Raw genomic sequence first — 20711 nt, forward strand, 5'->3', positions numbered from 1 at the left:
TTCAGGACACACTTGTGACTTCAATGATTAAATTCCTGATCTACATTTCAATTATAAAACGAGCGTAAAATTCAAATGACAAAATTCCCGTTGTTTTATAAGATATAGGCTAAACCTCAGTATCAACTTGTCATTTGGACCAAACATCGAAAACAGAGGCAAACAAATACACGTGTGATATAATTAGGCATTTGCTGTTGCTGTACTTTTTGATTATGTTAATTTCAAGATTATTATATACATTTTAACAAGTCATTTGAAATTAAAAACATTGTGGACGCGTTATAAAGGCAGCCTCAAACAAGCTTTTTGGTATCCAAGATTAGACCTGTTGCGTTCTCTGCCCGGGAGGGGCTCGCAGGGTTCAGGAGATGAGGAAGGTGTAGATGTCATCTTGTCCTCGTACTATATCTGACCTCTTGGGACATATTGAGCATGTGCTAGCCCATCAACTGGGGTTTAGAGCAAATTGATTAAACAAGCTTGATTTGAAAAAAAGAGAATGGAGGCATAGAAATGTGAGCATTCTTACATGACCTTGGTCAATACAGTGTCCTTGTAAACAATGGCCAGCTGATAAAGCTGATTACACAGGGAGGGATCCATAATACTTACCTCTGTCATGCTTTAGGTCATTTGACCGATGATGCTACTCTCTCCCTCTGTGTGTGTGTGTGTGTGTGTGTGTGTGTGTACCAAGTTTTTTTTTTACTGTTACCCAAGAGAAATACTTAAGAGATGAGAGATCATGATAAGAGAGTAGCTACTCATGAAAAGCTGTGCTTGCCATAGGCAAGAGAACCAGAAACACACTTCCTGCTGCTCTTAGGGCCATTGCGGCATTTCCCTCCCTGCAGTATTAGAAACATTGAAATAGTCAACAAAAACACTCTTTATAGCTGGTCAATACCTACGTTGCGGTGTAAATAATAATTCAACACAAAATTAGTACTGTAATACCCAATGTTGCTCTCAACCCGTTTTATTCACAGAACCCAAATATGTTGGACAACGTCATATCTTGGTTTTTCAGGCACATTTCACTGATTCCTATTTATTGAAAAATATTTATCTCGCCATTCAAAAAATGCTTAGAAATCAACTTAACTAAACAAACGTATGAAACCATAGTCACAGTGCCTAGTGAAAGTCTCCACAACCCTTGCGCAGTCTTCACATTTTGCTGCCTTAAAATTTAAAGACATTTATTACATTTTTTTGGCTACCGATGCAAACAACCTACTCCACATTTCCGAAGTGAAGGACAAATTATAGAACGTGTTCCTAATTAATGAACAAATAAAAACTAAGATGTCTTGATTGTGTAGGCTATGTCTTCATACCCCAGAATACTTGGTGGAAGCACCTTTGGCAGCCATTACAGCTGTGAACCCTTTTGAAAAATATTCTATCAACTTTACAAGTCTTAGGGCAAAAATGACCTTGTCTTGAATGCAACCATCTAATCGATGCCTATGAAAAGGTGAGACACATATTGTAGGCTATGACATCCATCTAGCCTGGGGGAGAAAATAAAAGACAGACAGTGAAAATGCGCACTCTCCACTATAGTTCCAATAAAATAAACAAGGATACTGTTTGCTCAATAGCCTATTGCTAGTTGAGAATTTTGATAGCTTAACTAAAGACAGATTCAGGTTTTTTTCTTTGTCTCCTCTCTTCTGTGTTTTTCCAGCGATTTGTATTTAGATTTTAGACCTAGGTCTATTTTAGATGTATTTAACTGCATCTCAACAAATCGGCTATAATCCATGCCTCTGGGAATGCAATAAAGTCCAATTGGCGGGGTGTTAGAAAATTGGCTGTCAGAAGTATCACAATGTAAATGTATTTTTAATCCGTCTGTCTGCATATTTCAAGACATGGGAAAGGGGATGGACACCGAAGTCAGTGGCACAACTGAATGCATTCAACCAAAATGAGTCTACTGCATTTAACCCAACCCCTCTGAATCAGAGAGGTGCGGGGCTTGCCTTACTAATCAATGTCCACGTCCTCGGCTCCCCGAGAGCAGTCGTTGGTGGTTAACTGCCTTGCTCAAGGACAGAACGGCAGATTTCTTTCCCGGATCGGGGATTCGAACCGGCGACCTTTTGGTGTACTGGCCCAAGTGCTTAACCGCTAGGCTACCTGGCATATGTGGATGCAGTGAGATACCCAATTGGTTGGATGATACTTTTCTCATCAATCATCTTGAGGGGGAAAAAAAACTGGAAATCAACCAATCTTCTATCGTTAACACAATGGAAAGGTCAAATGGTTTATTAGGCCTATCCAAATGTTGAAAGTTCGTGGGCGATGGAGATCACCAAAATAGTGCAGAAGGAGGCCATGTGGCAGAGAGTGATATGGGCGCTGGAGATGGGGGTGTGAGCAGGTGGGTCTGGGCATGGGTGATGTTGTGGCTGTTTGTGTGCATGTTTTGTACTGTAAAAAAAAACTAATCAAATCGTACCAAAAAAATATATGCTGCTTGTGCTGCCCAAATCGCACACTTCCCAACTCTTGGTAACACCCTGGCCTTGTGATTTTAAAATAATCCACAGCATTTTGTTTTAAAAAAACCTAATGATCAGGATGGGGTGTTTGAGGTGAGCTGTATCGGGTGGTTTGGCGTGCCGTTCCCTGGTCCCTCAAAGGGGGAAAGACTCACACACGGTTTCCAGGGTTGGAATTTAACCTGGGAAGTGCTTTTGTTTGTCAGAGAGGGAACGAGATGGACTCCGACTCACCCACGTTACCCATGATTCATGAAGAGATGCTGCTGGTGGTGACGCGACCCTTCCCCAACGTCTGTACTCTAACCCAGCCTCTACACTGGCATGCAGTGTGTTTTAGTCTTCCCCATGTAGAGTCACACCTCTTCGGAAGGGTCCTCATACAATCCTCTATCTTCTTCTTTGTTCCCTCTCTCAAATGTTCCTCTCCTCATCTCTCACTCATCTTTGCCATCTTTCAACCCTTCCATCTCTTCTTCCTAATATTTCCCTAATTTGTTCCTCTTCACCCCATGGTACAGTAACAACCCTACCTTCCATAGACCCAATCATTCCTGGCGCTATACAGACCCCTTCACTTTTTCCACATTTTGCTACATTACAACCTTATTCTAAAAATGTATTATATAGTATTTTTTCCTCATCAATCCACACACAATACCCCATAATGACAAAGCAAAAACAGGTTTTTAGAAATATCTGCAAAAAAACAGGGGGGCTCTTCTCTCCATGTCGCACCACACAAACCGTAGGAGGGCCTAACTTCAGGCAGGATGTAGACCTGATGAAACATCCCCTTGATGTCGTCACTGATCCCAACGGCGTGCTCACGGAACCGCAACAGTACTCCCAGGAGTGACGCACCCAAGATGTGTCTTTAGCTCTGTGAAAGATGGATGTTGCACATTTCCCGTGGCGCCCTTCTGACTTCTGCCCAAGTCTGTCTTTATGCCCTTGGCACCAGGATTCGTACTGTAACCACTCTGAGAACTCGAGTAAGGTGTATGTGGTACCTGGCTGATGAAACATGTGACGGCAGAAGACTGACCTCATCTCGGGTGGTAGCTTGCTGAGTAGGCATGCCACATGAGACCCACACATCAGCTCTATGTTGCCACCTGGACCCAGTGATCCAGAGCACGCCCACTAAGGACTGGACCTGTAGTGCAAACTTCCCGAAGGCAGCTGTCTCTCCACGGCGTACATCGAGAGAGTCCATGACACTGGCTATCTTCTTCAGGGCAACATGGTGTGGCTGTCCAAATGTCTCGTTCAGGGTTGCCATGGTGTCTGAGTAAGGTGTGGGGGGATTTGAGGTATGAATCTGCCACTAGGCAGGCTTCTAGCTTTAAGTGACCCACTATTTAACTATTTACTATTTAACTAGACAAGTCGGTTAAGAATAAATTATTATTTACAATGACGGCCTACACCGGCCAAACCCTAACCCAGATGACGCTGGGCCAGTTGTGCGCCGCAGTAGGATCTGATACTTGAAGAGCTCGTTCCCGTCAGCTGGAAGGATGTTCCCTAGTGCGAGGGAACTCACTTGGGTCATGGCTGTTGAAGTTAGGGATGGTTGGCCTAGGTCCTCTGTAGGTCTGCACTGGTGCGGCGGTGAAACCTCTAGTGGACTGCGGATGGGGTTAAGGGTCTGGCCTAGGTATCCATGGAACCTGACCTGCTTGGCGACCTAGTGAGTGCTCTGGTTGCCTTTGGCTCTTCGTGACTCATATGCTGCTGCATGAAGGTGAGCCCTAGGAGGAAAATACTTCCGGGTCACTGCACCGACGTAGCGCTGTGAAGGTGCAGCACTGGCCTGGTGAGGAGGTTGGCAATAGTCCACATCAGGGTGATAACTTGACTCTCTGAGACACGGCGAAGGTGTAGCCTCTCTTGGAGGGTGGCCTGGAGTGTTGACTACTGATGCTGGTCTGCTCTGCTTAGCAGCAGCGGAAGTAGCCTGATCCCTCATGACTTTGAACTCACTCATCTTATCCAGGAGGTCTACTACTTGTTCTTTCTCTGGCTGATCTGATTTTCCCTCTGTTGGCCATGGTGGTGAGTCAGTCCACTCAACATAATCGCATTCGTCTTCATTGTTATCGTACTCCTCACTGTACTCCTCGCTGAACTCTTCCTCTAGCTCAGGTGGGGGAATGTGGTGGACTGGGAGAACCAATTCAATTCATACAGCCGGGACAGACTCTTGTTGATTAGTCAGGTCAAGGGGAGACTGGAGAATGCAGACCTTATTTATACACAAGCTTCCTCATCTCATGTTTAACTCCATCAAACTTGGCGAATTCTCTCTGAACGGCTAGTTGAGAGATACACAGATTCTCGTTCTCTTTCCGGATCTCCTCTAGCTCTGCTTGGTAAGCTGTTGGCAGATTCCTGTGTTTTCGGTAAGCATAGGGTGTGGAGGCTTCTCTGCTTACCTCCATGTGTTCTCTTTTTCTCTGCAGGCTGTGTGCTAGCTGGGGTTCTGAACCATACCCTCTCTGGGGCAGCATCCCATTGAACCTGGCGAGTGGATGAGGTTGCACATGACGAGGAGAAGGGGGTCATCTTGGCCACTCCTTCATGATGAGAATACCACTCCTCTTCCTGCCCATATACATCATACCGTGCTGTGCTATGGTGTGGTGATGCGTACAGTCTATGGCTCACATAGCCTATCTTGTAGATGCTGTGGTGGCTGTGTCTAACGCTACGGACGACCTGCTGGGTGTGTGAAAGCTTCACTCACATAGTGGTCTTGCATTTTGCTCCGGGAAAAAGCTCTGAAGATCCATCTCGAATGGACCACAATGTAGTTGAAGACTTGGTGGACTGTATATTCTGTAGGTTTAGGTTTAACTTAGCATTATATCTCTCCCATATCTCTTCCAGGTGCTTGTAAGGGCACAGATGACAGACCGGTAGGATTCCAGTTGAGGTTGTTTAATGACGATGATTCACATAGATCAGTAACGGCACAGAACAACGTATGGCTTGACAATCGTGTTAAACAAGAGTGTGTGGTTCTGAAAAGGGGGAAATGAAATACAATAGTAAATGGCAGGTGTAGGCTTAATACAACCTCCAATTACATTAAATACAAATAAAATGGCTACAATAGGTTATCTGCTGCACAGGGCAACACAACCTAACAACATGGCTGTGACTTCACTAATGAATAATCAGAGTGCAACTACACAGCACCATCATCCTCACACAACTGCATGAACTTGAATGTATTATGCATCCACAATGCTCATTGCTAACAAAATACCCACATAATCTATACAGTATACATCCATATAACCACAGAGTATATAAGACTATACACTGAAATGCTAAATGTCTGAAATGAGATGACAGAAACAACAGGGTTAGCAAGCTTACAGTTGCTAGCTCGCGGTAAAAACGCGAATTAGCATAACAAAAGGAGTGCGTCCACAACACATGAATTGTAAGAAATATGAACTCGAATTTCTGGCCTTGGCTAAAACAAAGAATGCTAACTTAATGTAATCACAGAAGATGGCTGGAACTTATCACGGCTTGTGTACTTTCTGTAGTTACTTCCTTCTCCTCAGTTAGAGATCGCCCAGCATGCTCTGCTCCACATTACCGGTGGGGGGAGCTACAGCTCTCCTGATGAACTAATATTTACTCTCAATAGTCCTTGTATTCTAATTCCTAATTCTATGTGCCTGCCTAGGTTTCCCAGTTGCTTTCTTACAAAATGATAGTGTAAGAACACGTTTAAAGCCTCTCAAACCTTTTGGCTAGCCACAGCGGTCAACTAGCTAGCTAGGTAGCTGTTTAGCTTTCTAGTACATAATTTTTTTGTTGTAAACAATTAATAAGCTAGTTAGCTACCACATGTTCTTGTCAAACAGTCAACAGAGTAGCTAGCAAGCCTCAAGATATGCCAAATAACTGTCTAAAATCCACTTGAAGGCAAATAAATCAGATTTGACCATTTAGTCACAAGTTGCAGGGCCAGGAATCAGATTTGTATCTGATTTCAAACCACCTACGGATGTGGCTTGAAATATCCGATTTCCATGTGCTTTTGGCTGTTCAGACTGCAGAAAAAAGTCATATTCGAATTGGATATGCGAAAAAATTGGATTTGAGTCACTTCAAACTGACAATGTGAACAAGGTTGAATCAAAAACAGTACAGTATGATGACAGGCAGAAACTGCTTCTACAACAGAAATCTCTGATCACACTTGTAGGTGATGTCATGGCGATGTTGGCTAGCTAAGCTGTTTTTAATGAAAATGAAAACATGTCAGTTTGTCATTTTCACGAGGTTGGAGTAATAACATGTTCAACTACTTAAGACATTGGCTTGAATCTAAGCTGTGCATTTAGATTTAGAAAATGAACAACTAAGAAATCATTTTTACTTCTCTCATTGACTTCTTAAACCCCGGTCTGGTCTGCTTCACATGCTTTCCCGGAAGTCTTGCGGTGTTGCGCCTCTGGGTTTAGAAACTCTGGCTTAATTGTGCGCGAGTTGCCGAATTATGAGGTAAATCAGTCTAAAAAACAATAGGCATGAAAAGTATGTGCATAAAAGTATGTGCATGAAAACTTGTCTCTCATTGAATGAGAACCAACACTACATGTTCTTACTCCTATTAGAAGTAGTAATGTTGACCAATCAACGACGAAGAGTCGTATACTTTGGCTACCGAACTCCGATTTGCCATCAGAAACATTTGTGTGTGAAAGAACAGCTGGAGGGAAAAAAGTGCCGATGACCAAAATGAACAAAAACATCAAATGTAATCATAAAATACTGTATGCACAAACTGTTTCGACTGGGAAGCATACGGTAAGCTTTAGATGTCCGCATACTAGGTTCGGTTTGCTCCTAGCAGAACTAAGCTAGGCGAAGCAAACGTCTGTGACTCGCATACTCCCTTAAGACTTTGCTTGAAAAATTTGAAAAAAACTGCAATATTACTGTTTTTCCCTATTGAGACGCCGTAGGAACAACATACCCAGTATCACTTCCTCAAAATAGTCAGAATTCATCTAAGATAAATCATAATCTCGAATTAGTCACGCAATTTTACATCTAAGATCTTTGGTCCAGTATTTCTCAAGTGAAAAAATGTACATGAAAACTAGTTGCACCTCGTTGAATGACAACAACAAACACTTATTTGAAGAATCCCGTCCATAGTTCCCACTCATACCAGGAGTTGTAGTACTGTTGACCAATCACTGATGAAGGGGCGTAGACATCGGCTACCGAACTTCGACTTGCCTCAAGAAAAAAATTAAGTGTGCATGAACAGCCTAAAAACAACCTACCGAACACCAAAAGGAACAAAAACGTCATAAAAGTTCGACATAATACTGAATATGCTCGAACTATTTAGACTGAGAAGCATACTGTGTAAGCTTAACTGAAAAGTGCTGCGGTAAATGTCTGCTCTCTACATGTTTGCCGGTAGCCCTGGCTGAAGGTGAAGCCTTAACGCACTAGACGACCAGTTTTGATAGCCTTTAGCCGTACCCTCATCCTACTCCTCCTCTGTTCCTCGGGTGATGTGGAGGTTAACCCAGGCCCTGCGTGTCCCCAGGCGCTCTCATTTCTTGACTTCTGTAACCGTAAAATCCTTGGTTTCATGCATGTTAACATCAGAAGCCTCCTCCCTAAGTTTGTTTTACTCACTGCTTTAGCACACTCCGCCAACCTTGATGTCTTTGCTGTGTCTGAATCCTGGCTTAGGAAGGCCACCAACTACAACATTTTCCGTCAAGATAGAACTGCCAAAGGGGGAGGAGTTGCAATCTACTGCAGAGAAAGCCTGCAGAGTTCTGTCATACTTTCCAGGTCTATGCCCAAACAGTTCGAGCTTCTAATTTAAAAAATGAATCTCTCCAGAAATAAGTCTCTCACTGTTGCCGCCTGTTATAGACCCCCCTCAGCTCCCAGTCCCATGCTCTGGACACCATATGTGAATTGATTTCCCCCTATCTATCTTCAGAGTTCGTTCTGTTAGGTGACCTAACCTGGTATATGCTTAACACCTCGGCAGTCCTACAATCTAAGCTAGATGCCCTCAATCTCACACACATTATCAAGGAACCCACCAGGTACAACCCTAAATCTGTAAACATGGGCACCCTCATAGATATTATCTTGACCAACTTGCCCTCCAAATTCACCTCTGCTATTTTCAATCAGGATCACTGCCTCATTGCCTGCATCCGCTATGGGTCTGCGGTCAAACGATCACCCCTCGTCACTGTCAAACGCTCCCTAAAACACTTCTGCGAGCAGGCCTTTCTAATTGACCTGGCCCGGGTATCCTGGAAGGATATTGACCTCATCCCGTCAGTATAGGATGCCTGGTCGTTCTTTAAAAGTCATTTCCTCACCATCTTAAATAAGCATGCCCCTTTCAAAAAATGGAGAACTACGAACCGATATAGCCCTTGGTTCACTCCAGACTTGACTGCCCTCGACCAGCACAAAAACATCCTGTGGCGGACTGCACTAGCATCGAATAGGCCCCGCGATATGCAACTTGTCAGGGAAGTCAGGAACCAATACACGCAGTCAGTCAGGAAAGCAAAGGCTAGCATTTTCAAACAGAAATTTGCATCCTGTAGCTCTAACTCCAAAAAGTTTTGGGACACTAAAGTCCATGGCGAATAAGAGCACCTCCTCCCAGCTGCCCACTGCACTGAGGCTAGGAAACACTGTCACCACCGATAAATCCACAATAATCGAGAATTTCAATAAGCATTTCTCTACTGCTGGCCATGCTCTCCTCCTGGCTACCCCAACCCCGGCCAACAGCTCCGCACCCCCCGCAGCTACTTGGCCAAGCCTCCCCAGCTTCTCCTTCACCCAAATCCAGATAGCAGATGTTCTGAAAGAACTGCAAAACCTGGACCCGTACAAATCAGCTGGGCTAGACAATCTGGACCCTCTCTTTCTAAAATTATCCGCCGCCATTGTTGCAACCCCTATTACCAGTCTGTTCAACCTCTCTTTCGTATCGTCTGAGATCCCTAAAGATTGGAAAGCTGCCACGGTCATCCCCCTCTTCAAAGGGGGTGACACTCTAGACCCAAACTGTTACAGACCTATATCCATCCTGCCCTGCCTTTCTAAAGTCTTCAAAAGCCAAGTTAATAAACAGATCACTGACCATTTCGAATCCCACCGTAAATTCTCCGCTGTGCAATCCGGTTTCCGAGCTGGTCACGGGTGCACCTCAGCCATGCTCAAGGTATTTAACAATATCATAACTGCCATCGATAAAAGACAGTACTGTGCAGTCGTCTTCATTGACCTTGCCAAGGCTTTCGACTCTGTCAATCACCGTATTCTTATCTGCAGACTCAACAGCCTTGGTTTCTCAAATGACTGCCTCGCCTGGTTCACCAACTACCTCTCAGATAGAGTTCAGTGTGTCAAATCGGAGGGCCTGTTGTCCGGACCTCTGGCAGTCTCTATGGGGGTACCACAGGATTCAATTCTCGGGCCGACTTTTTTCTCTGTATATATCAACTATGTCGCTCTTGCTGCGGGTGATTCCCTGATCCACTTCTATGCAGACGACACCATTCTTTATACATCTGGCCCTTCTTTGGTTAACAAACCTCCAAACGAGCTTCAATGCCATACAACACTCCTTCCGTGGCCTCCAACTGCTCTTAAACGCGAGTAAAACAAAATGCATGCTTTTCAACCGATCGCTGCCCGCACCCGCCCGCCCGACTAGCATCACCACTCTGGATGGTTCTGACTTAGAACATGTGGACAACTACAAATACCTAGGTGTCTGGCTGGACTGTAAACTCTCCTTCCAGACTTGTATTAAACATCTCCAATCCAAAATGTAATCTAGAATCGGCTTCCTATTTCGCAACAAAGCCTCCTTCACTCACGCCGCCAAACATACCCTCGTAAAACTGACTATCCTACCGATCCTCGACTTCGGCGATGTCATTTACAAAATAGCCTCCAACACTCTACTCAGCAAACTGGATGCAGTCTATCACAGTGCCACCCGTTTTGTCACCAAAGCCCCATATACCACCCACCACTACGAACTGTATGCTCTCGTCGGCTGGCCCTTGCTACATATTCGTCACCAGACTCACTGGCTCCAGGTCATCTATAAGTCTTTGCTAGGTAAAGCTCCGCCTTATCTCAGCTTACTGGTCACGATAACAACACCCACCCGTAGCACGCGCTCCAGCAGGTACATCTCACTGGTCATCCCCAAAGCCAACACCTCCTTTGGCCGCCTTTCCTTCCAGTTCTCTGCTGCCAATGACTGGAACGAATTTCAAAAATTGCTGAAGTTGGAGACTTATCTCCCTCACTCACTTTAAACATCTACTATCTGAGCAGCTAACCGATCGCTGCAGCTGTACACAGCCCATCTGTAAATAGCCCATTCAATCTACCTACCCCATCCCCATATTGTTTTGATTTACTTTTTTGCACACCAGTATTTCTACTTGCACATCATCATCTGCACATCATCATCTGCACATCTATCACTCGTGTTATTTTGCTAATTTGTAAGTCGCTCTGGATAAGAGCGTCTGCTAAATGACTTAAATGTAAATGTAATTACTTCGCTACTATGGCCTATTTATTGCCTTACCTCCTCACGCCATTTGCACACTGTATATAGACTTTTTTCTATTGTGTTATTGACTGTACGTTTGTTTACTCCATGTGTAACTCTGTTATTATTTGTGTCGCACTGCTTTGCTTTATCTTGGCCAGGTCGCAGTTGTAAATGAGAACTTGTTCTCAACTGGCCTACCTGGTTAAATAAAGGTGAAATAAATAAAATAAATCAAAATAATTCACTGCATGTGTTCTGTTAAAATGTCTTTCTATCACCAGGGTCACAGCAGGAAATGCTGTTTTCTCCCGACTGATGATGATCCAGTTGTCAGGTGGCCAATGACACTCGAATATAGCTGCAGTGTTCCCCACTTGACGGGAAAATAGAATGAATGCGCTCTCTTTTATACTTTTGAAGGGGGGGTACAGAGGGAATATGATTTAGTCATATCAAGCAGTTTAGTGAAACAAGTGTTTTGATGCACTGCATCACTCCTCTGTTAATGTGATTATTGGCATGTTTGCCTTGGAACAGCTCCATTGTTATTGTCTGTATCTATGGGGTAAAATTACTCCCTGCTGTCTCCTTTGGGGCTGGCCGAAAGCCTTGTACATTAAATGATCAATGGTTTTACGGCTGCTGCAAAGGTCAGGACAAAGGTCAGGACAAAGCCATTTGTAATACTTCCTGTTGAACAACTAGTCAATGTCATATGTATATCCCTGATTAAGAATGTTAATCATGCATAAGATTGTGGATTATGTCTTGCTATGGGATTGCGGAATTGTTCTACAAAAAAAGAGTCTGGAAAACTATAGTTTGAGGTTGGTCATGGTGTGTTCTGAGGACAATATAAATATAATTTCACCCCCCCCCCCCCACCATAGATCAGTCCTCTCAGATAATCTTATCATATACACACTTTTTGGGCTGGGTTCATTCAAGTCAGTCTGTGTCTGCCAGTGGAGGCTCCTCAGAGGAAGAAGGACCATCCTCCTCAGTGAATTTCATAAAAATATATATTTTAAAACATTAAAAAAGTTATCCTTAGATAAAACTATACTATATAATCACGTCACCAAATAATTGATTACAACCCATTATTTTTGCAATGAACGTCTTCAGTAGCCTCAACAGCACTCTGTAGTTACCACCATGGTGGTGTCGCAGTACAGATAGCTTCCGCCCTCCTCTGGGTACATTGACTTCAATACAAAATCTGGGACGCTCATGGTTCTCACCCCCTTCCATAGACTTACACAGTAATTATGACAACTTCCGGAGGACGTCCTCCAACCTATCAGATGAAATGACATGTTGTCCACCCAATCAAAGGATCAGAGAAGGAATCTAGAACTGAAAGCATAAGCTACAGCTAGCTAGCACTGCAGTACATAAAATGTGGTGAGTAGTTGACTCAATGAAAGAGAAAGACAATAGTTGAACAGTTTTGAACAAATACATTTCTTCCAAAATGAAGGAGAAGCGAGAGAGATTTTGTAATTGTTTTTCATTTTCACTTACTAGCAAATGCAGCCAGCTAGTTTAGCCTACTCAAAGCACCCTGCTCAAACAGCGGGATAATATGTTATCTAGCTGGCTATGACTATCCAACACAACACTGGAACTCTTCCAAGTCAAGGTAAGCTTTTGGTTTTACTAATTTATTGCCAACCGGACCTGCCCGTGTAACTGCTAAACTGCTTACTAACTAACGTTATTGCATGATTGTAGCTGGTTTTCTAACGCATTATTTCTATTAGCTATGTTGACTATGGCGTTACTTTAGCTAATATGGTGACAACGATGTAGGCTATGTGTAGCGGTTATGATATGGTTTGGAAAGTTTTGTTTTCGCCTGGTCACATACAGCTGATGTTTTGTGCATTGAAGTCCACAAGCAAAAGGTGAGAGAAGTAGAGCGCCTAGATAAAAGGAATACAACGTGGCTGCTATGAAAGTGAACTGTGTTTATGCTTGATCAGGGGTGTATTCCTTCTGCCGATTCTGATGAACGGAAGCAAACGGAACAAAACGGGAATAAACATACCATACATACCAATAGAAACTCTTGTTTGCAACTGTTGGACTAATGATTACACCCTATATCAGCTAGATGCAGACAAGAGTGTGCAAGGCGGTAGTGAATGTGTCACTGTCACCTCAAATTTGTATCTCGACCTGTGTGCACCTACATTGTAAACTTTCATTCATAGGCTAGGTTGTAGCAACCTCACGATGGGTATAGGGAAAATTCTAGCATCATGTAGTAGCCTAAACCTATCATTGTTACATTGAACTGGGTGAATGGAATATGAATGACAGTCATCCAATATGCTGTAATAAAAATAAGGCCATGCTCATGGAACTCTGGACACACTGGTATCTGCTAATACCCATAAATCCTCTGCTGAGGAAGATGTACAGAACCAGTCAAAAGTTTGGACACCTACTCATTCAAGGATTTTTTTCTTTACAATGTAGAAAATAATAAATATAGAGTAATAGTGAAGACATCAAAACTATTAAATAACACATATGGAATCATGTAGTAACCAAATAAGTGTTAAATCAAAATAGATTTTAGATTCTTCAAAGTAGCCTCCCTTTGCCTTGATGACAGCTTTGCACACACTTGGCATTCTCTCAACCAGCTTCATGAGGAATGCTTTTCCAACAGTCTTGAATGAGTTTCCACATATGCTAAGCACTTGTTGGCTGCTTTTCCCACACTCTGTGGTCCAACTCATCCCAAACCATCTCAATTGGCTTAGGGTCAGTGATTGTGGATGCCAGGTCATCTGGTGCAGCACTCCATCACTCTCCTTCTTGGTCAAATTGCCCATACACAGCCTGGAGGTGTGTTTTGGGTCAATGTCCTGTTGAAAAACAAATGATAGTCCCACTAAATGCAATCCAGATGGGATGACGTATCGCTGCAGATTGCTGTGGTAGCCATGCTGTTTAAGTGTGGCTTGAATTCTAAATAAATCACAGTGTCACCAGCAAAGCACCCCCACACCACCACCTCCATGCTTCACAGTAGGAACCACACATGCAGATCATCCGTTCACCTACTCTGCGTCTCACAAAGACACAGCGGTTGGAGCCAAAAATTGCAAATTTGTACTCATCAGACCAAAGGACAGATTTCCACCAGTCTAATGTCCATTGCTCGTGTTTCTTGGCCCAAGCAAGTCTCTTATTATTATTGGTGTCCTTTAATAGTGTTTTTTTTGCAGCAATGTGACCATTAAGGCCTGATTTACACAGTCTCCTCTGAACAGTTGATGTTGATGTGTCTGTTACTTGAGCTCTGAAGCATTTATTTGGGCTGCTTTTTCTGAGGCTGGTAACTCTAACGAACGTATCCTCTGCAGCAGAGGTAACTCTGGGTCTTTCTTTGCTGTGGTGGTCCTCATGAGAGCCAGTTAGATCAGTGCTTGATGGTTTTTGCGACTGCACTTGAAGAAACTTTCCGCATTGACTGACCTTCATGTCTTAAAGCAATGATGGACTGTTGTTTCTCTTTGCTTATTTGAGCTGTTCTTGCCATAATATGGACCTGGTCTTTTACCAAATAGGGCTATATTCTGTATACCACCCCTACCTTGTCACAACACAACTGATTGGCTCAAACGCATTAAGGAAAGAAATTCCACAAATTTACTTTTAACATGGCACACCTGTTAATTAAAATGCATTACAGGTGACTACCTCATGAAGTTGGTTGAGAGAATGCCAAGAGTGTACAAAGATGTCATCAAGGCAAAGGGTGGTTACTTTGAAGAATCTCAAATAAAATATATTTTGTTTAACACTTTTTTTGGTTACTACATGATTCCATATGTGATATTTAATAGTATATGTCTTCACTATTATTCTACAATGTAGAAAATAGTAAAAATGAAGAAAAACCCTGGAATTAATAGGTGTCCAAACTTTTGACTGGTTCTATATGTCTGGCTGCCAATGCCCTGTGTGATGAGTATTTACAGACCGGGAGTCACTCTATGATGCTGCCAGCTTTACAATAACTACAAAGGTTTACCCAACCATTCAAATCAATCATATATTTATCACTCTCCTTTGACATGTTCAAAGCTTGCTGTGGCAGAGAAGCAACACTGAGGGGTGTTATCTTGCCTTCAGAAAATATTCATACCCCTTTACTTTGTCCACATTTTGTGTTATCGCCTGAATTTAAAATGGATTCAGTTGAGATGTTTGCCTCTGGCATACATACAATACCAAATGTCAAAGTGAAATTGTTTTTTGACATTTTTACTAATTCAGAAAAAAAATTACAGCTGAAATGTCTTGATTCAGTAAGTATTCAACCCCTTTTTTATGACAACCATAAATACATTCAGTAAAGATTTGCACGTCACCTAATAAGTTGCATGGACTCACTCTGTGCAATATGATTTTTTAATGACTACCTCATCTCTGTATCCCACACATTCAATTATCTGTAAGGTCCTTCAGTCAAGCAATGAATTTCAAACACAGATTCAACCACAAAGACCAGGGAGGTTTTCCAATGCCTCACAAAGGCACCTATTGGTAGATGGGTAAAAAAAGAAAAAGCTAAAATTGAATATCACTTTGAGCATGGTGAAGTTATTAAATTACACTTTGGATGGTGTACTAATACACCCAGTCACTACAAAGATACAGGCATCAATACCTAACTCAGTTGCTGGAGAGGAAGGAAACAGCTCAGCGATTTCACCAAGAGGCCAGCGGTGACTTTAAAACAGTTCAAGTTTAATGACTATGAAAGAAGTGAGGATGAATCAGGATGAAACTGAGGATGAATCAACAACATTGTAGTTACACCACACTACTAACCGTATTGATAGAGTGAAAAGGAAGCCTGTACAGAAATAATATTCCAAAACATGCATCCTGTTTGCAACAATGCACTAAAGTAATACTGCAAAGAATGTGGCAAAGCAATTAACTTTTTGTCCTGAATACAAGGTATTATGTTGGGAGCAAATCTAATACAACACATTACTGAACACCACTCTCCATAATTTCAAGCAGAGTAGTGGCTGCATCATGTTATGGGTATGCATGTAATCGTGAAGGACTGTGGAGTTTGTCAGGATAAAAAAAGAAACGGAATGGAGCTAAGCATAGGCAAAATCCTAGAGGAAAACCTGGTTCAGTCTGCCTTCCACCAAACACTGGGAGATGAATTCACTTCTCAGCAGGACAATTACTTAAAACACAAGGCCACATATAAACTGGAGTTGCTTACCAAGAAAACAGTGAATGTTCCTGAGTGGCTGAGTTACAGTTTTGACTTAAATCTACTTTAAAATCTATGGCAAGACCTGAAAATGGTTGTCTAGCAATGATTCAACAATCAATTTGACAGAGCTTGAAGAATTTTGAAAAGAATAATGGCCAAATGTTGCACAATCCAGGTTTCAAAAGCTCTTTAAAGACTTACCCAGAAAGACTCACAGCTGTAAGACTCACAGCTGTAATCGCTGGCAAAGGTGCTTCTACAAAGTATTGACTCAGGGCTGTGAATACTTATGTAAATTAGATATCTGCATTTCATTTAATACATTTGCAAACATTTCTAAAAACACGTTTTCACTTTGTCATTATGGGTTATTGTGTGTAGTTGGGTGAGAAAAAATAAAATACAAGGGTTAAGTCAAGGGGTATGAATACTTTCTGAAGGCACTGTATATCTAACAGGACACAGTATGGCAATACTACAATAGAGATCAAACTCTAACAAAACACCTGTAAAAAGGGGATGTTCCTACATCCTAGTAATGCGGCCAATGGTGCTTTACAAGCTGCTGAAGAACTTGTATTGGCTGAGCATTCAGTTGTTTGGTCAAAGGTGTGTGTGGGAAAAAAAATACTGTACTGTAGACTAATACCACCCTGTGGCATAATGGTGTACTGCAGTAATACTCATGTGGATATGGATTTCTCTCTTCTAGATACAGCATACAACAAAGAGGAACTTGACAGTCTTACACAAAACATTGTCGCTCTACAAAAAGTATGTTTTTATTGCGATATTTGACAGCAAATGCCAGCTTGTGGTATCTAGATGTTTGGTTGACAACATATCCTTGACTGAATCTTAAACATATCTTAATTGTATTAGAAAAACTCCACAGGTAAAAACCCAAATCATTCATGTGATGAAGTATAAAAAGGACTAACACAACCAAACAGCCCAATGCCTTCAGACCGGTCTAAAGTTGTAACTATTCAACATGAGTGGTCCATTGGTCCATCGTCATCTGTGCCAATTTGAAATCCCAAAATGCACAGCACCATGAATTATACAGTGTTTATCACCGACCTAGTTTTTCCTCTTTCCCATACGTGCTCATGAGAGAAAGTGGAAGAGTTCACGTTTGGGTCGGTGCCAAGGTGACGGTTGATGGAGAGGCTGAAACACTGTCAGGGGAAGCTGCTGTCATCGTGGTAATGGGCACCAACAGAGGTTCAGCAAGGCGCGGGACTGGTTTGGCGATCTTCATGGGGATGAAGACGTTGGAGGCACAGTGCTCGCTCAGATACTCACCGCCCTTCTCATCGTAGTCCTGCCGGCTGATCCAGCCCTCCCCGCCAGGGGGGTGCTCCAAGGCCCAGTCCCGAGCCCCGTACCAGGCGTCCACCGCAGGCCGCGACGCCATCATCACCTGGCGAGCAGAGTCAAAACAGTGTACTATGCTGCTCAACTACAGTGCATTCAGACCACTTCAGTTTTTCCACATTTTGTTACGTTACAACCTTATCCTAAAATTTATTCAAATATTTTTTTCAATCACTCAGGGCTCCCGAGTGGCGCAGGGGTCTAAGGCACTGCCTCTCAGTGCTAGAGGCGTCACTACAGACCCTGGTTCGATTCCAGGCTGTACCACAACCGGACGTGATTGGGAGTCCCATAGGGCGGCGCACAATTGGCCCAGCATCGTCCGGGTTTGGCCGGTGTCGGACGTCATTGTAAATAAGAATTTGTTCTTAACCGACTTGCCTAGTTAAATAAAAAAGGTTAAATAAAAAACAAAATAAAAGAAATCTACCAACACACAATACCCCATAATGACAAAGCAAAAACCAGATAATTTTAAATTTGCAAATGTATAAAAAATAAAAAAACAGAAATAAGTTATTTACATAAGTATTCAAACCCTTTGCTATGAGACTCAAAATTGAGGTCAGGTGCATCCTGTTTTCATTGATTATCCTTGATGTTTCTACAACTTCATTGGAGTCCGGTAAATTCAATTGTTTGACATGATTTGAAAAGGTACACACCTGTCTATATAAGGTCCCACAGTTGACAGTGCATGTCAGAGCAGAAAACTAAGCCATAACGTTGAAGGAATTGTCCGTAGAGCTCCGAGACAGGATTGTGTCGAGGCACAGATCTGGGGAAGGGTACCAAAACATTTCTGCAGCATTGAAGGTCCCCAAGAACACAGTGGCCTCAATCATTCTTAAATGGAAGAAGTTTGGAACCACCAAGACTCTTCCTAGAGCTGGCCACCCAGCCAAACTGAGCAATCGGGGGAGAAGGGCCTTTGTCAGGGAGGTGACCAAGAACCCTATGGGCACTCTAGCAGAGCTCCAGAGTTCCTCTGTGGAGATGGGAGAACCTTCCAGAAGGACAACCATCTCTGCAGCACTCCACCAATCAGTCCTTTATGGTAGAGTGGCCAGACGGAAGCCACTCCTCAGTAAAAGTCACATGACAGCCCACTTGGAGTTTGCCAAAAGGCACCTAAATGACTCCCAGACCATGAGAAACAAGATTATCTGGTCTGATGAAACCAAGATTGAACTCTTTGGCCTGAATGCCAAGCGTCACATCTGGAGGAAACCTGGCACCATCCCTATGGTGAAGCATGGTGGTGGCAGCATCATGCTGTGGGGATGTTATTCAGCAGCAGGGACTGGGAGACTAGTCAGGATCGAGGGAAAGATGAACGGAGCAAAGTACAGGGAGATCCTTGATGAGAACCTGCTTCAGAGCGCTCAGGACCTCAGACTGGGGCGAAGGTTCACCTGCCAACAGGACAACGACCCTAAGCACACAGCCAAGACAATGCAGGAGTGGCTTTGGGACAAGTCTCAATGTCCTTGAGTGGCCAAGCCAGAGCCCGGACTTGAACCCGATCGAACATCTCTGGAGAGACCTGAAAATAGCTTTGCAACGACGCTCCCCATCCAACCTGACAGAGCTTGAGTGGATCTGCAGAGAAGAATGTGAGAAATTCCCCAAATACAGGTGTGCCAAGCTTGTAGCGTCATACCCAAGAAGACTTGAGGCTGTAATCGCTGCCAAAGGTGCTTCAACAAAGTACAGAGTAAAGCGTCTGATTAACTTATGTAAATGTGATATTTCTAAAAACCTGCTTTTGCTTTGTCATTATGGGGTATTGTGTGTAGATTGAGGGGGATTTTCTTTTTTTATATCCATTTTAGAATAAAGTAGTAACGTAACAAAGTGGAAAAAGTCAAGGGGTCTGAATACTTTCCGACTGTACTGTAAGTTGTAATACAGTTCTCTCCTTATCACCATATTGTTTAAATTAAGGTCACTGAGTATTTATACTGCTGGTATAGAATATTCTTGCCCTAACTTTGTCTCAACATGAACCAATATAAGTTGCTTGACACAACGGTGTCCTTAGGAGCAGTAAATTAGCACATACACAGACGTTTACTATACCTGGAAGTGAGACTGGAAGGGCCTCATGGCCAGCAGCTCTCTCTCTATCCTCTCCTTCATACCTGGATACTGTAGGTTCCCTCCCGTCAGGAACACATTACGGGCCAGTGCCTCCTGCTGCTCAGGAGTATACCTGCACACAGTCAAGTCAAGCAAACTATGATCAACCTCTTGTTAATCATGCCACTATGTTAATCATCTTCTAGTTATTGTGGCCGTCTGCGTGTTGTTTTTAATAAATGTACAATCAAAAATGTATAGCGAGGAAATGTGCAGTAGATTACCTGGCTAAGACATACTGCAGAGTCTCCATCATGCCCATCTGGTCTTCTCCTATCAGCGACGGCTGGAAGAGGATCTCCGAGACTCGCAGACGCTCCGTACCCACAAACAGCTGATGGTACTCTGCCATGTTAAACACCGGCTGTGGCAAGAGGAGGTTGTCAACAGGGCTAGTGGAGCCTCCATCACAAGACGTTCAATCACAATCCATATTTCGTTCTGCGTGAATGTGGTTCAGACTGTTGTGTTTATACCATTAAAATAGTAGAGAATATTTCTTTACTTGCACAGGCTTTTCTGTCTCTGTGTTTTCCTCGCTGAAGTCTGGATCCATCTCTGTCACCCCGTCCCCTTCGTCCATTGGCTGCTCCATTTCCGAGGCCTGACAGAGAGATTTCTTACTTGTCAATTAGTTTAACGTCAACATTATTCTCAACATAAACACTGTGATATGTTGCCATAGTCTAGGCTGTTTTGAAAAAAAAACTTTTGTTGGACATTGTCATCCTAATTCAACGCTATTGTTTGCTAGCCCCTATGATCACCTGTAAGAGTCGCTGCCTTCCCT

General features: G+C 43.0%; 1 protein-coding gene across 1 annotated transcript in view; it reads right to left on the reverse strand.

The window, feature by feature from the left end:
- Nucleotides 1–17156: 17156 nt before the first annotated feature.
- actr5 (actin related protein 5) overlaps nucleotides 17157–20711 on the reverse strand; it is a 16883-nt gene continuing 13328 nt past the window's right edge. Inside the window, exons 5-9 of the mRNA XM_029719988.1 lie at nucleotides 20689–20711; nucleotides 20427–20525; nucleotides 20146–20285; nucleotides 19862–19994; nucleotides 17157–17825 (exon numbers count right to left, since the gene is read on the reverse strand). The exon at nucleotides 20689–20711 is cut by the window's right edge and continues 115 nt beyond it. Coding sequence (XP_029575848.1) covers nucleotides 17532–17825; nucleotides 19862–19994; nucleotides 20146–20285; nucleotides 20427–20525; nucleotides 20689–20711 — 689 coding nt within the window. The 3' untranslated portion in view covers nucleotides 17157–17531. The remainder of the gene's footprint in view (nucleotides 17826–19861; nucleotides 19995–20145; nucleotides 20286–20426; nucleotides 20526–20688) is intronic.

The sequence above is a fragment of the Salmo trutta genome, chromosome 28 (assembly GCF_901001165.1).
Source record: "Salmo trutta chromosome 28, fSalTru1.1, whole genome shotgun sequence".
Classification (NCBI taxonomy): Eukaryota; Metazoa; Chordata; class Actinopteri; order Salmoniformes; family Salmonidae; genus Salmo; species Salmo trutta.